Genomic DNA, 17,360 nt, shown 5'->3' with positions numbered 1-17,360 from the left:
GAAACATTATGAAAAAGACATTCATATGGTACCACATGGGGATATCTAAAGTCCTGGGGGAAGAAGAAACTGCTTCTAAGGGATGCCTCAGAGAGCTTGGCTAGATGATCCTATTTATCAAAACTGACACAAGAGCATGGTGGTGGTTTATGAAATCACACCATGGAGCCCAGTCAGGGGTGACCATGCTAGTCAGGGGCTGAAGCACATAATATATGAGGAAAGACTGAAGAAACTGGTTTAACTCAGTCTGGAGGAGAGAAGACTTAGGGGAGACTTTATTACAGCCTACAGCTGCCTGATGAAAGGCTAGAGAGAGGACAGAGCCTGACTGTTCTAAAGGATGCACAGCAATATAATCAAAGGCAATAGATATTGTGGAACATGGAAAATTCTGATTAGACCTAAAGAATTTTTTGCATTTTTTAGCCATAAATACTGTAAAATATTGGAACTGGTGCCCAGAGAAATTGTGGGACATCTATCCTTGAAGGGTGTCCAATAAACCCTTTAAACAGCCCTGAGCAACCTGATCAAATTAGACCTGAGCAGGGGTTGAACTAGGTGAACTACGGAAAACCATTTAGATTTATAACCCAAATTAGTCTATGATTCTATGAAAATGCATTAAAAAGCAGAAGATACAACCCTCCCCTCCTCCCCCTGCCCCTTGGTAAACACAAAAAACCCCCCCAAAACAAAACCAAAACCAACCAAACAGGAAAAACCAACCAAACAGGAAAAACAAACAAACAAACAAAAACAAAAACAAAGAAAAAGAGAGAGAGACAGAGACCAGAGACCATAGTTAACTTTAAGGAGCCAAATGAACATGTTTACAATCAGAAAAGATCTTGAACAGTAAGAAGAACAAAAATCTACTTACCTTTGAAATAAAATTAGGTCAATTGGAAAGTGGAATGAAAAGAACTGGACTAAAAATGCTCAAAGTGACACATTCCTATCTATGTCAATGCGTAGTTGTGACAATATAAATTACCTTCTGAAACTTGGTATTTCTAAATCATTGTTGACATTTTTATAAACTCAGAAAACCATCAAGGAATAGATACCAATGCAACAGTTCAGCTTGGTTTTTTTCCTCAGCATCACATGCTCAAATCCCATAGTATTTGCAGCACAAGAGCAGCATTCACGGTCCCACTCTCTAGGCTGCCAGAAGGAGAGCACCGAGTGTGAGCACCACACAGGACAAGCTGTTGTCACCCACCACTAGTGTAAGCCAGCCTGCAGCCTCCCTCTGAGCTGCCCTCCAAAGTGGGTCCTTGCACTAAGTGAATTGGTCTCAGAAATCAGATTTTTCTACCACAGACAACACATTAAGATTCTGCTGCTGTGTTCCTGAAGGTGTTTCTCTGCAGCTAGAGGAAAAGGCATGTCTTTTTTTTTATGAAGTGAAGTGCAAGAAAGTTTTTTGTTGGTTTAGTCATTCTAGTTCTGCACAGAAAGCTTCACGTGTGCTTCAACTGAAAGGCTAAGTTTCCAAAACAAGAGCAGTAATACCCTTTGCACATGGTGTTATGAGAAACAGCTGAAAATTACCTACAGCAGTTTGGAGAATGGAGGCTGCTGCTCCTTGGTCACTGAGAAGGTCACCAGATGCTCTTGTGAAAGTCTATTTGCCAGCCAGAACTGAGAGCTGCTGCTTTGGCTGCCTCTCAAACACAGGGCTACAAAATGCTTTCCAGAAAGGTTCAGATGGAAGAGATTACTCACAAATTGCCTTTGTCATCACTCAAGAGAAGAACTGTCTCTAGCTGGAAATATTTCAGAGATATTTATTGTATTCTGAAAATTTCATTTTATTTCTAACTTATTTACAGTTAAACATTCAGAATCATAAAATATGAAGTATAAAATATTTAACAAAATAGATGCAGTCCATGTTGTTCAGGTGCACCATAAATATATGATGAAACAGTAAACAGCATAGGAATTTTCTGATGGTCCTCTCTGTCATTGACCAGGAAAAAGGGTATGTAGACCTGCCTCATACATTCTGGTCTGACCATTATGGCATCAATCTCTCATTTCAGAGAGAACAACACCACCACTCTGGTTTCTGTGTCCTCAGTCCTCCACAGTTACCTTCACTGTCTAAAAGGCCAACACTATAAGTTCAATACATCAGATCCCCTCTGAAGTTGGTATAGTCATATATTCAATACATTTTTTTTAATACAGAATTTCCTAGAAAAGAAGAATCAGGTAATTCAGTCCATATGAACAAAAGAGTCATTTATTATATATATATTCTCTAGTAAGTTATAATAGTCTCTTGGATTTTAAATGTCTTTTTGCTATTTTCAATGCTTAAAAATTATAATTTTAAAACATTAAATATTGTGTTATATACATTATGATTTAATTAATCATTCTAAACACGGAGCCTTCTCCAAGTGAAAACTTGGATGAAACAGAAAACAATTTCATTACATAACAGGCTTTAGAAGTTCACTTCATACAACCATAAATTTGACTATATGAAAAATAGCCAAACATCAATTTGCTCCTATATGGGACTTTTTTCTGTTTGTTTTTCTGATCTTGGGGAAAGGGGGTTTTGGCTGTTGTTTTTGTATAAACTGAAGGACAGACCTAGTCATTACTTTTGTCAATGTTCAGTATTTTAACTTTTTTTAATCTCCTACCTATTTTATATAAAATAACAAAATATACAGAGAAAGCTGAGTTTGTTACATTAGTTCATACACATACAGTAAATAAAATTTTTTAATGTATGGCTTTGCAAAGGTAGATTATGAAGTGACTTTTGTATTTTATTTGTTTAAAAGCATTTTAAGAGAACGTGTTAGTGTGCTTACAATAGCGGCCATGGTATTCGGATGTCGAGCCAAGAGTTTAATGCTAGGATCACCAGAGGTCTTGCCTGACACTGCTTCTGCAGCCCTCAGAAGACAAATGTAGTTTATAACAACCTCATCTATCTTAGCTATAATTTCCTGCTGCTGTGTTTCAGAGTTCATGACTTTAACTAAACGCATGCAGGCTTCTGTTAAGCAACAGAGTACTTGAAAGCTGGAAGTCATAGCTAAAAGCATTTCCTCAGGGCTTTTATCAGCCATGGCCATTTTCCTGCAGGCACTTCCCAACTGTCTCGATTCCAAAGATAACAGTTGTTTGTACTTAGAAAGTTTAAGGTCATATGTTTCTGGATGTAAATCTTCTCTCTTGCCCATACTTGCTCGGACCAGTGAGAGTAGCTCATTGGCATCCTTTTGTGCTGCAATAAATCCATCAGGCATTGCATATGTCTTCTCTTTCATCACGTTTATTCGTGTGATTCGTGCATCGAAGGCTACATCGTTGAGATTCACATCAATTTGGCCACCTTGGGTGTCAGCACTGCTCTTCTCATGCTCATTGACTGCATCACGTGGGGGCTCAGCAGCTTTTGGGGACTCAAAGACTTTCTGCTCATTGTCTCCAGATGACTGAGCAACTGGTTCTGTGAGCTCACACGGGGTCTGTGGTTCGAAGAGATGTGAGAGCTGATGGCTGTCTCGGTCATCTTCCTCCTCATTGTCATCATTTCCTCTGCTGAGGAAGCAATAGCTAAAGGGGCCCCGACACCTCCAGGCGCTGCTGGTCAGCTTTCGCAAGGGCAGTGTTCGACACTGCTTGGAGTCCTTCTGACTGGTGCCAGTGCCTGAACACTTCTTACTGTCCTTCTTATCAGTGCTGACGTACACACAACTCTGAGAGTAACTTTTGGACAGCTTTTTGCCCAGGGAAAATTCCACCCTTCTCTCCGATTTGGAGTCATCCTTTTGGGTGGTGTCCAGGCATTTCAAGCTGGCCGTGGCTGCCTTCTTCTCAAGCAGCATCTCAGTGCCTGCAGATCTTCCAATGCTGCTGCTGCTGCTGCTGCGTCTCAGCATTTTCTTGTTCTGCGGCATCCTGAGGCTTCCTCCTATCATGTCATATGGCCATAAACTAACTGTTGCCCCACAAGCCTGATTTACTTTGGGAATGTCACAAGAGTCTTCATTTTGACTTGGCACCTTTGATTCTGATAGCATGGATGATAGCATGATGGAGTCAGCTAGAGGCTGTCTAGGAAAAGCTGTAGGCATGCCTCCTTGTCTTCCCTTTTCAGGCTCTGTGAAAGCTACACTAGGGGTAGTAGAAGAGCAGACAGAATAATTAAGCATCACCCTGATAATATTCATAGGCTGAACTTTTAAATATCTTTTAACAGTCAGTACAAATGGTTTCCTGGTACTTCCCAATGGTCCCCATTCCTCAAAATATTCCATTAAAAGTTCATTACAAGTCTTTTGTATTTCACTAAAATGCATTTTACAACTGGTCAACAAATTGTAATTTATGAATAAGTAATTGTTCATTTCACTACATCAGACTTACTCAAGAAAAGGAACAGCAAATTGTGTACAAAACATCCTCAATCTCCCCTAATACATGGATTGCATGTTTTCTATTAACTAATTAGATGAATAATTTCAGATTAAAATATCTTCTTTAACTACACCTGAAAGAGCATGGAAAGATGTGCTCATAGTACTTTTGGTTTGGTTTTGTAGCAGTTTTTGGAAGAGAAAGATTATTTCTCATTTTAAATCTTAGTCTGTTCCACTTTTGGATTTTCATGCATTCACACACTAGTGCTACATGTGGGTTGCAATCCAAGAAGAGGGAAACATTTAAAATTCAGCTGAAAGAATTTCAATGCTGTCTCTGAAAACTGCATTTTTTATAACTTTAAAGAAACACCTACTGTCAGATTGTGAAGTAAATTCATGCTTAATAAGGTAGCGACATTTTCTTATTCTTAACATCTAGAGCTTTTTATTCATATTGGCATGTTTTTGACAACCTGCTAAAATAGCATATAAGACACCTAAGAAATGAATCAAAGGTTTTGCTCCCCTATATTAATAAAACTTCTGAAGTAATTTTACAATCTAACAAGCATCTGGGACTCAACTGACTGTGGATTTTGGAGAGGCTTCCAAAGAGTGGAAGAGACGCATCTCCATTAGTGTCCCTCCAAATATTATAACTGCAATGAGAGGTTTTTTAAAAAGTTGATCTTTGTATGCAGATCATCAGAATATCTCAACAAATAAAATGAACGGGTAAACTGAAAGTCTAATCTCACTTTCTGTTACAGCGTGATGATGTAGTTCCAGATAAAGATAATAGAAATGTCTTATTTAGACCTCAACATGAACTTGTAACTTTAAGAATAAACAGAAGAAACACTCTATTACTGCTGTACCTGTAGTTTCTTTTATCTTGGGGATCCGATGACATCCTTCCCTCAAAGTGCCGAAAAGTGGTTCAGCATTGATTGCTGAATGCACAACAGGCACCGTCATTCTGTGACACACTGCTTCAGGCTGCTGGTGCAGGTCCTTGTACGTCGTTCCGTGGTTTGGAAGAATGGCAGCTCTTTCATCTGCTGGAACATAGGCAATGCCCTTCATTGATGGATCAGAGATGATGTGTTTACCATCAGAGGTACAAAGAGGGGATTCAACGGGGGTAGCACACGTGCTACTGCCTGTGCTGCATCCTGCATCCACTGAAGAGCACTGAGAGCTCTGCAGCGAGAAATGGCCTTCACTTTGCAGAGATGACATGCGCTTAGCCAAGTGATACTCACAAAGTCTAGCCACACCCTGCTCGGCTTCTGGAAGCTTTGAAGGATGGTCATCTGCAGATAGATCAGTATCTTCTGCATCATTTAGGTCTTTGGCTGAAGACACGGGTGTCATATCTGACAGGAAGTTTTCACCTTGGCTAAGCCCTGGGGTGTCATCCTGATCCACCTCAGGATCCACTTCATCCTTACAGTCAGTTTCTGTTTTACCAAGGACAGGAACTCTTGGAAAAGTCTTCCCATTAACTGTTTCTGGGCTTGGCTTATCTGCTGCCCCATCATCGGCAGCGTACCATCTTTGGCGAAAGGCAGTTCTCTCCACATTGAAAGTGCTTAAGCGCTGGCTGTCTCTTGCTGAAAGAGTTCCAAATTTAGCTTTTAGATCTTCATCAGACTCTGCTTTTTTATTTCCCTGTTGCTTTTTCACAGTAGCATTGCCATCAGAGGATGCTTTTACCTCGCTGTCTGTCATCTTATTTTTCCTTTTACTAGTGCAAGAATATACCAAGGATCCCATGTGCAATTTGCTAAAATAATCAGTGACAGATTTTGTTTCCATGGTCTCTGGCTCCATTTCCATGTTATCGGAATGAAGAATCTGCTTTGAAGGCACAACTTTTGACTGTAGCTCTGCAGCCTGACCACCAGCCAAAGGCTGTGAGGGCTTCATACCTGGCCCTCCAGCCTGATTCTTAGCAATGGGAAATTCAGTCTGCTCTTCCACAAGCGGTTGGTAGCCTTCACTTGTGGTCAAAAACATACGTGCAGTGTTTTCCGACTGTTTCTGTGCTGCGGCTAGTTCAGAGCTTTCAGTCATTTCAGAGGAATTTGTTTCATTGCCAGAATCTGAAGATGACTCAGGGCTATATGCTCGCAGGATAGCTACACCTGCAAGCCACAAAAAATAAGAGTCAATTAAATGACAGTAGCTGAGGCACCTGGATAAGTGACAAGCAAAAGGGGGTGTATTAGAGACAAAAATATTCTTTGTAAGAATACTCTGACTTTATTGCACAGTTCCCGAGACAGGTAGTTTAATAACAATGGTGGCTCCATTAAACATGAAATACGATGTATGAAAAATGATGGCAAAAAAAAAGAAGGAAAACTAAAAAAAAAACAAACCAACCCTCATGAAATGGAGTACTTCCAAAGCTAAATGGATGAGATGGAATGATTCTCAATGAATAAATGTAACTATGGTGAAAGAACCTGAATTGTCATTCGTCTGCTGTTCCTCTGAAGCAGCCAAAGCTTCTAGTGCTTGAAGAGTAGAGACTACAGCATCATCTAGCCCCTTCTCACACTTCCCCTCTGTATTAGTAGGGACAGCATCGATAAGCGACACTGGAATGTCATCATTGCCTAGATTACTGTCTTGCTCCTTGTTGTCTCTAGGCTGTGTCGCTTGATTCTGAGAGTCTTCCTCATCAGAACTGTCCCTGAAACCAGGTGGAGGAGCAGCAATGGCCATGTTTAAGGTATGCAAAAGGAAATCATCTTCATTGTCATCACCTTCCGGAGGTGGAAGTGAAGTCAAATCAATAATGTCATCACTAGAACCAGAAAGGCTGAGAAGAGCAGGCCTATTGATTTCTCCTACCATAATATCTTCTTCACAGCTTACTTCATCTTCATCTTCAGCATCATCTGTGTTTTCTGCATAACAGATATCATGCAGCAAAGGCTCTTCTATCCCTTCTGCAGCTCCAAATATTTTACCATCGCTTATAGTTGCGTAAACAGAGTTTGTAGCAAACTGAATGCTTTCAGCATCTGGTGACAACTCCAGGCCTTTAATATCATTGGCATTACTAAGATAAATGGCTCTTTGTTTTTCTAATACTTCTGGACTTTCATCCAAAAGCCTTTCATAGCCAAGAGTCTGGGGACTGAGACCATCCAAATTGGGATCTCCAAATATAAAGGAAACTTTTGCTCCCCTGGGAGAATCCTGTGCTTTCTTGCTAGGTTCCAAACCTGAGAGGGACAGCAGTGAAGGCTGGTTAAAATTTCTGGTTTCTTCGGTTTCAGCAGGGTCACTTTGCTTGGCCAGATGCTGATCAAATCCACCTGAATTATAAGTATTTTCTATGTACAGATGTCTGTGCTCTTTTGGACATAACAGACTTTCAGAAACATCTATAGTCTTCTGCTTTGGATCAGCAAAGGACATTTGCGCCTCCTGATCTCCTTCGGCCAGGAAAGTGGTAGATTTTGGTATACAATTCCACTCAGAAGCAAGGATATTATGCTTCCCTCTATTTTCAGGTCCTATAGCATGATGAAATAAAATCAACATTGTGAAATCAAAGAACAAAGTCAAATAATTTGTAAACAATAATTTGTTGATGCTAAGTATTAAACACTCTGAATAGGATAGCTGAGCCATCAAATACTTCAAAAAAGTGTTTTCAAATTCATCTCTGTTCTAAATTAAATACCTGTTGACTTAATGACCTAAAGTTTAACTGGTACTTCTGTGCTCTAAAACAAATCTAAACCTCAGCTAGGTATAAATGCTGTTCCAGGCATAGTAACACAAAAGCATCTGGTTTCTACAAAACCATATGTATTCTGACAAAAGATATATGCATATAAAATAATAGCACTCACAGGAAGAGTGCATCTGTCTACTAGAGTATGAAGGAAATTCAACACATCGTTTATTTTACCATGGAAATGCTATCATAAACTGGGTAGTAGTGTTCCTAGAACACTACTAAGCTGAATTGAACACTGTGGTGCTAGGTCTGAGCCAGCAATCAAATGTCATTTGACACAGCTTTCTATTTATCTGGAGGTGCTCTGGCTTAAGTTGACTTCTGCTTTATACACTGGACCATGGGTAACACAGTGTGAGATAAATACCTGTTTCTCGGCCCCCTGCATTTTTCTTGTTGGCCATGTTAAATATTGAACGCCTTGAGTCAACCAGCAGTCTGTAGTATCCAGCTGTTAGGCAAGCAAGATTCATTGCATCTGATGACTCCATCAGAAGAGTAATAGGCTAAGAAGAATAAAATCAAGTTAAGGCTGTTCCTCCTCAGTTTGTTTGCCTGTTGACAATACTATTACATCGGAGCAAAAGTAATTACATCACAAACACCACAATGAAAAATACACGTGAGAATTTGTTCTCCTCACTACCAATATCAAACAGTGTAAAATGTTCAGTCAAGATTGGAGCTGTAGTAAGGTAGAAGTCCAACTAGACATGTTAACAACTTATTACTCTCTTTCTGAATGAAGCTAACTATTTTAAGACTCTTGCTCCATCTTTTTCTTGCATAGATATCTTACTCTGGTAAAAGCATTATCTAACATTACTCTGAATATGCCAGAGGTGGAGAACCTGGTACAGCAGGTGCTGGAGTCTTGCAGTTGGATGGGAATCTGCTGCTTCCCTGAAAATGTGGTGCACTAAGTATATGCAAAGAAGCATGACAGGGGAAGCAAACAGTCAGGGAAAGCTGAGGTTCATGAAATACAGCAGTCAGGTTAAAGCTATCATTACACTGCAAGACAGGGCCAGGTTAAAAGATTTCAGTGTTTGTGGCCTGGTGTTACTGAAAAGAAAAGTGGTGAAAAAATAAGCAGATAAGCAGAGACAAAGAGATTGGAGAAGGATCACCAGAAGTGTGACCAGCAAAGAAAACGAACACAAAACACTAAAAAAAAGACAGTCCTAACAAAAAGTGAGACCTCAGAGCTTTGAAAAATTGTGGCTGCCAGGTTAGCAAGCACTGAACCCAAGACATCTATGTGAAACATACTTTAATTAATTTTTCTTTAATTAATTTTCTTTTAATTCAATTTTCATTTTCTTTCACTTTTCTTTATGTATACATTTTCTTGCCTAAAAAATTTGTTCAAGTCTCTATAGCTTTTAATACCAAAAGCTGATCTCCTCAAATATAATTTAATAAGGTGGCTAGCCTCTACAACTCCTAGACAGGAAATAAAAATGAAGCCCTCACCAAGATGCATAGATAAAAATTAGGCCACAGACAACCCATGTTATCACTCACAGTTTGTAGTGACTCATAAAATGTGGACATTTGTGACAATTTATCATAATTTAGCATGCAGAGCCCACTGTTACAAGACAGATGCAAGGACCTATATCATTCATTCCAGGAGGAATATCACATGTAGGCTCTCCAACCTACTCAACCCCTTACTAGTAAAAAGACAACTGATTCTGATGGAAGCTGTGGCCAAAACATAACTGATCACAGCTTACTACCCAACCCACAATAGGTCTGATGAGTTTTTAAAAGCCTTTGCTACAGCACCTTAGGCCACAGTGTTCCAAGTGCCCTGAATGTTGTATAAATTTTTTTCACCAACTTGGAAAAATATATTAAGGTTGTTTTTCTTTAACCTATTTTTGCTACAGCTTGAGCTTCTATTCAGTACATGCTTCTTTTAAGGTATTCAAATATAGCTATTATAGTTACTATAAATTATTAAACCTACATTGGGTTAATTAATCTCTTTTTTTGAGCAACTACTAAAAATGGACATTTGAAATGCTACAATAATCTCAAATTTTCTGCAGTGATTGGCAGAAATTGATGAACTCTGTAAAAATCTCAGATTGCTGAAAACAATTCTGTGAAGTACTGCTAATCTGCTGAAAAGTCCTGTGACAGCTAAACTTTTATTGCCAGCTTCTGCCAAGTGAAATGTTCTTGAGAACATATTTAAAGAAACAAAAATAAAATAAAAATCTGAACTGTCTGTTCATTAAGAAAATAATATCATATATAACATATACTGGTACATTCAGAAGCCTGATATATGAACCTGCTACTTGAGGGTAAATGAAAGGATGAAAACACCATTGAGAATACCTACCAGTGTGTGCATGGATCTCCTTTACAGGACATGGTCACAACCCCTACTTGTGTCCCACAGAGAGGCAAGTTTTTGTCAAACTCCACCCAGAGCCTCCCAGATTTTTACTTTTTAGTCAGTCTCTCTGGGTTTAAGATCACATGTGTAAGTGCAAGGAGATGAGGATATGCAAAATTAGCAATAAGACATTAACTGTATTTTAAAATATAACAAGATAATACCATGGTAATACATAATACTATGGCATACTGTGCTGCATATTACCTATGGGCAGATGGGAAGGATTTAATTTCTATATTACTTTCCCCATCTGTAAAAAGGTGATAATAGCTTTCTTACAAGAGGGCTATGAGTTTAGCACAGTAATGCAAGCAAAGCAGCCTGAGATCCTCAGGTGTTACCATTGCTAAGTAAGTAAGGTGAAAGAGATGCTGTGTTCGCCAACCTGTAAATTTCTCTTAAATTGTAGTCAAAGAGCCTTTAAAGATTACTTTACAACAATGTTTTTTTCATTACCTTAAATACAGAGAAACTGTTCCAGGTCAATACACCTAAAGCATTCAAAGCAAAAGCCTAGTAAAATATTCCTCATGTGTGCTTTTTGTGTATAGTTGGGTAAGCAAAAAGAAGTGTTAGGTTCTATTTATTTTAATCAAATATATAAGTTTCAAATACAATGAGAACTCCACCTTCAATCTCTGGTTTTTCAGATTAATGCCCTAGAAAGTCTATGAAACCTTTTACTTCAAAGCCAAATGGAAACTACAGTGAAAACAACCAGGACAGCATAACATAGAAAACTCCACTGAGTTTGCCATTAGATGCCACACAGATGCAGAGTGTTAAGTGATATTTAAAAGAAATTAAATGACTATAGGTAGATGATGAGCATCTGTGAATACTGAACTGGAATTATAAAGGTAAAGAAAAAAAACCCATTAACTCTTACAGTTTTTTTAATTGTCAGTTGTTATGTGGTTACTTGCAGTAAACTTTTTGGATATAACACTGGATTACAGGGGACACTGGTCGAATGCAGCTGGCAATTCTTTACTGGTAACAATAATGTATATTACACTAGAAGGAGCTTCAAAAGAAGGTCAGTTTCATCATCACATCTTCTTACCATGGAAATACATGAACAAAATAACAAAGCAAGTTGTTGGGGGTCAGCTGAGAGAAAAATCAAAGTAGAATTCAGGTGCTGGAAAACACCAGCCTAGTACACTGTAGGCCCAACCTGTAGTATAAATGTAGTGTGATCAAAAAATAGAGCTGAAAATGTACTCACAGAGTACTACTGCCATGAAAACGTTTAGAACAGCATAGCTTAATCTAAAACTCAATGAGAAAAGCATTATTAAAAGATGCTATATCAACACAAATCAATAACAAACTTACTTTTACATCTAAGACATGCAGCTCAACTCTAACACTGCTTTCATCTTCTGTAAACATCTCAATTCTGTTCACGTGGCTGAAGTCTGCCAGGAGAGCCACAAGATTTGTTTTGGTGTTTATCACATGGCTGATTCCATACCGTGGCCCTACTAACAGAGTCACTTCTGAACGCTTTTCTCCCTGCTTTAGCAGAAAAAGAAAGAAAACACAAGTAAAAAACATGATAGGTACTGTATAGTGACAGAAATCACCACTCCCTTCTTTCAGTTACACAGAGTTACATTTGCATGGCATTTCTGCATTAAAGATTACTATGTTTTTACTAGATAGATATGATACACAAGAGCATACTTGATTCATAATTTTTAAAAAAGCAAAGAAATTTCTTGCTGTATGTTGATTGCACTCTAGATTTTAGGTGGATAGTTAGATGGACAGACGATGGATGGACTCTGCTTCTGTTAAAAGAAAAATTTGGTCATTAAGATTTTTCCAGACTAACAATTTTAGCATTCAATAGATAATTGGATGGTGATATTTGCTAAGAAAGTGCTATCTATCTCCAAATTACCAATATAATTTTTATTATGACAAATACATTATTTTCAAGATTAAAAGAAGCAAAAAGTGATTTGGATAAACTAAAAATTATTTTTAAGCACATGAATAGAACCTAAACTTCTAAAGAAAATTATATGATCCAGCTTTTGAAAAAAAAGGCATTAGATAAAAAAAAATCAAGAGAAGAGACTATTTTAAGAGAAATGTTACCACTAGAGTTGCCTTGAAGACTCGCCCTCCATATAATCGTAGATCACTGAGGAACTTTAGATAATGCACCTTGGCTTGCAGAGCAGAGAGCTGAGAAAGGAGAAACAGGGGTAAGAGGTAGTTGTGGAAATCATCACATTATAAAATTCTGAAAGAAAATGTATTTGTGGAATATAAAAAGAATGGTCTGTAATAACAGTTCTTTGGAGCCTGAAACTAAATCTTGAGATGCTTGAGCTTCAGATGAGGTGAAACAGTTTCATTCTTAAAATTAATATCTTGCTTGTTTATTTAAAATGCACTGAGGACTTGGGAATGGGCAGATCAGAGCACTTCAAGAACATCCTAACTGCTTTAATGAAGGGACAATGTTAAAGTACTCAGATTAAACATCTGTTCACTGAGGGATTTCAAGGCTATGACAGCAGCTTTCCATTCATAAACTCCATCAGTTCTTAAACGTTTATGTACCTATACAGAGAAAGAGAACAGAGAATTTGCATTTGTCAGCTACATATTTTACATTTTGCTAGGTACTTGTGGTGTTGGGCATATTATTCCACCTTGTTACTGCATTTCCTACTTTCTAAAATAACACTCTCACTATATTTAGTAGGTAATAAATCAGAAAGCTAAATACAGCACATGAATACATATGATCATGTTATATAATAGATGTCAGAATTTGTCTCCTCTTTTTTTCCTCTGAGCTTAAACTGCCTACTTAAAAAAGAAAACTTGGAAATATTTTATGAGACAGAAGGGAAACAAGCAACAGTTCATTTCAGCAGTCTGAATCCAAACCTTACACTTCCCTCATGTAAATCCTTGCATCTGGATGTTTAGAAGATAATATAAAACAGTCTCAAATCAGTTTCTAGTTTCATTCCAGTCACTGGATTTCTAATTCAAAATCTTATTTAATCTTGAACAGCATTTTAAGGGCCCCTATCCTAAATTCTTCCTAGACAACAAGGAGGAAATGGATCCAAAGCAGAGCAACTCATGGTAATGCTTTGCCCTTTGCTGTACCAGGTGTTCACCTGGTGCAGAAACACACTAGGGTTGTAAAAAAACAGGAGAACCCTGAGAATGACGAGCTTCCCTTCATGTGAAGGAGGAGAAGACTCCCAGAAAGAAATCAGTTCCTGTGGTGGTACCTACAAGTAAGACAGGAGGTGATCAACAGCTTGGACACTTTCTTTCTCAGACCTACCTGCTAAGAAAGCAGGTGGGTGAATATGCATTTCCAAAGCTCAGATCAAAAAGAATGAAGCAAACCCAGCAAAGTCTGCTTGCTGCAGGAAGGGACTGTTGCAATACCTCTCCTAACCAAGAACTGATACCGGTATGCCACTGTAAGGCATATCTCACAGTATGGCCTGCAGCAGTGAGGGCTTCCAAAATAGATCCAAATTTATACTACCAAGATAAATAATAAGCAATTGGCATAATTTAGCTTTTGTTTCAGAAGTATAGCAGACATGCACTGCTTCAGCCTTTCTTTCTGAGGTCAGACACATAGAGCTATGTTCACACTCACAATGTGTTCTGAGACCTCCAAGCAGCATTTCTGCTGATGACAATGAGCCTTAGTTCAGGCACCAGCTGTTTTGAGGTTTTTTAGTTCATAAACAAAGTGTCATGAAGCAGGATTCAGCTCATTTTATGTCTCAACTAGTCACTCTCAGGTTCTTTTTATAGTCCATGAAGAGACATAAGCATTTCTAGGGCACAAGCAAGCTGACCTATTTCTGTCCCAAATGTGGGATGGGATGAATCGCTCCCTGGAAGTGCCAATTCCTCTCCGTTGACTACACATGAGAAGATGACCTGCTCTAGGAAACCACATTATGGTGTCTAAAAGCAGTCTCAGCTGCATGCATGTAACAAAGGCATTTCTCAGAGACATTGTCTTATCCCTTTTTTTTCCCAGCTGAAGTTAAAGCTTAGTGCTAAGAAAAGTATTTTACAACAGCAAGGAGGGTCATTTACTGCAAGGACCATCATCTATCCAGTTAGATCTTGGCCAGCGAAAAGTCTTTCTCTACAGTGTAACAGAAAACAATCTGAAAAACAGCATTTATGTCACATGAGAGCATCAGAGAGAGAACAAAAACTTTCCTAACAAATCTGCCATTCATAGAAAGTGCTAAGTTAATGAAAAAAAATATATATGGTTATCATACAAGAGGTATTAATAACCAGTCCTCTGTCATTCTCAAGATAAGAAGATAATTTATCTGGGACATAATTAATTATTTTAATAATTTTTGGCTATGTTGCACCAGCACCCAAAGTTAAATCTGAAAATAAAGTGGCTAGGTGTTTCTCCAAAAGATTAGCTTTAAAGGTGTCCCATGCATGCCATACTTTTGTTCTTTAAAACATATTTTCCATTAAGATGCAAATGTAATACCTTTTTGCCTGGAGGAACTAGGTTTTGATTTGCTTTGACAAGGTGGGAAAGTGCTTTCTTTATGTTCTTTTCTTTCATGCTTTGCAGCACAGCAGATGGAAGAAAAGTCTCTAATCCCCATTCTTTTCTGCAATAAAAGGCATATATTTAATTTCACATTCCTGTGATGATTATTTATCTAAAGACTGGTGACTACGATGCCAAGTGAATGATTACCTGAAAACAGAAGGAGAGTTGATCAAGTCCAGAGTTTTGCAATAACATGTTATTTCTTAAATTTAAACATTTTATTTTTAATGAGAAAGGTATTTTAAAATGATAAATAATTTCTCTTCTACCCCTTCCATCTCTTCATCCATGCCATTCAGAAAAGAATATTTAAGTTTGATATCTAAAGTCTATGTTAGACACTACTTAATTACATTAAAAAGTATGATTAAAGAATTAAAATAGCAGATAATTTAACAAATTTAATTTTATTTCATTGGTTTCTTTTAGAACATGGAAACAGAGCCTTTTTTTTGTCACCCTTATGTTTGGGGGTCAGGCGGGGGAGGTCTGGTTCCTCCTCAAATGCAACCAGTTTGCCTCCATTTACCAAATTATTTTTCTGCTTGAAGCACCCCTTTTGACAGAAGACTGACTCTTCACTTATCACTATTTTTGCAGTTTCATTAATACGATAGAATATAACATTGCCTTCAATATGATGGATAAACTCTTCAAGACTGAGTGTGTAACAGTTATTATTTCCATTCTGCAAGCAAACTAAGCAACAGCAACAAAAGTTTTAGTGCTTAGTTTTTATTTTGTTGTGTTTTTTTTTTCAATCTATACTGATATATACACATTTGCACTTTCCAATGTTTATTTTTCATTTTAGTTGTATACATGTATGTATGTATATGTAGTTTTAAATATATATAGAGTCTAACATAGGACAGGTGCCTACTGGAGTACATCTGCATTTAAGAAATATTACAAACCCCAGTCTATGACCTACTGTCCTCTGAACCAACCAATAATCTGAATTTTACCATATTAATCTTTACTAAAACCATAGGATTCAGACCACATAAACTTAGATCTTAAATCACTGAAAGCAAATGAACTAATCATATTTACATTTATAGTTTATTTCACATGCCCAAACAGATGATCAAAAGGTAAAGCAGACCCAAAGGACAAAATGTACCACTCTTAACACACCTGAATTAATTTCAGGGACAAAGATTAAATCTAAACTGGCACATGCATACAGACATACTAAAGAAACAACCTTAAATAATCTACAAGTTACTCCTAACATTTCACTCTTAAAGAACACACAGCATTCTCAACTTACTCTATGTACTTGAGGGAGATTTTCTGAGTTTGCTTGGTGGTCACAGTTGCAATATACATTTGTAATGCAGCCAGCCGCAGGGCAATGTCATATTTCAGTTCTGGTCCAAATCTTTCCTGGACCACATCATTACAGCTCTGTCAAAGAACCAGTAGAGGGAGCATCATGTTAAAAAATTTTGCACTAAAAATAAATTACTGCTCTTTTCTTTTATTTTACCCCCCCCCCCCCCCATTTTTTGTTGGTTTTTTGGGGTTTTTTGTTTGTTTTTTTTTTTTTTTTTTTTAATTAACACTTCATGAAAAGTAACCCCTAACTCAGAAGCAGGACTCTGTTTTTGCTTTCAGAGGTGTCAGATATTTATGATATGGGCACTAATGAAAAATGCCAGTACTTCTGCCAAAGAGCAAAAGGCATGATTTTTTTCACCTAAGCTCTCTTCAGCCTTCCTGGAGAGAAGACTAATCCATCCTCCATCCCAAAGAGTGCTTGGAGGGTATCAGTATACTTGGATTCAGGATAGCAGGATTCCACCTGGTGAGATACTCAGGAGAACCACCCTGCTTGTACATCAGTCCTCCCATCCCCTTTACTGGAAGTGCCTTTTCAGACATCATTTCTGTCTGATATTACAGTACCATAAATATTAACAATTAATTCAGCTTCACTCTTCTCTAAAGCCAAATATATTTTGGAAAGATATCAAAGCATACTACTTGGAGAGACTTATGAAGAAAGAGGACTTTGCAGATGATAGAGATTTGCGAATTCCCCAAGTGCATTCACTGGCTTTATGCAGCAGTAATAAAAGCCAGAATTCACTGCAACCATGCTTTTCTATGTGAAGATGTAAATTTATATATATAGAGTAAGTGTATTTTTTATTCTCCTTT

The 17,360-nt window shown here is 37.8% G+C and overlaps 1 protein-coding gene across 1 annotated transcript in view; it reads right to left on the bottom strand.

Moving 5' to 3' along the window:
* Positions 1 to 1,785: 1,785 nt before the first annotated feature.
* The window catches only part of FRMPD4 (FERM and PDZ domain containing 4), a 292,708-nt gene continuing 277,133 nt past the window's right edge, over positions 1,786 to 17,360 (bottom strand). Inside the window, exons 10-17 of the mRNA XM_059466925.1 lie at positions 16,468 to 16,604; positions 15,123 to 15,249; positions 12,704 to 12,793; positions 11,933 to 12,115; positions 8,540 to 8,678; positions 6,881 to 7,942; positions 5,285 to 6,556; positions 1,786 to 4,153 (exon numbers count right to left, since the gene is read on the bottom strand). Coding sequence (XP_059322908.1) covers positions 2,802 to 4,153; positions 5,285 to 6,556; positions 6,881 to 7,942; positions 8,540 to 8,678; positions 11,933 to 12,115; positions 12,704 to 12,793; positions 15,123 to 15,249; positions 16,468 to 16,604 — 4,362 coding nt within the window. The 3' untranslated portion in view covers positions 1,786 to 2,801. The remainder of the gene's footprint in view (positions 4,154 to 5,284; positions 6,557 to 6,880; positions 7,943 to 8,539; positions 8,679 to 11,932; positions 12,116 to 12,703; positions 12,794 to 15,122; positions 15,250 to 16,467; positions 16,605 to 17,360) is intronic.

The sequence above is a fragment of the Ammospiza nelsoni genome, chromosome 2, assembly GCF_027579445.1.
Source record: "Ammospiza nelsoni isolate bAmmNel1 chromosome 2, bAmmNel1.pri, whole genome shotgun sequence".
Lineage (NCBI taxonomy): Eukaryota > Metazoa > Chordata > Aves > Passeriformes > Passerellidae > Ammospiza > Ammospiza nelsoni.
Note: the sequence above shows the minus strand (reverse complement) of the source record. Positions and strands in the feature narration are given on the sequence as shown.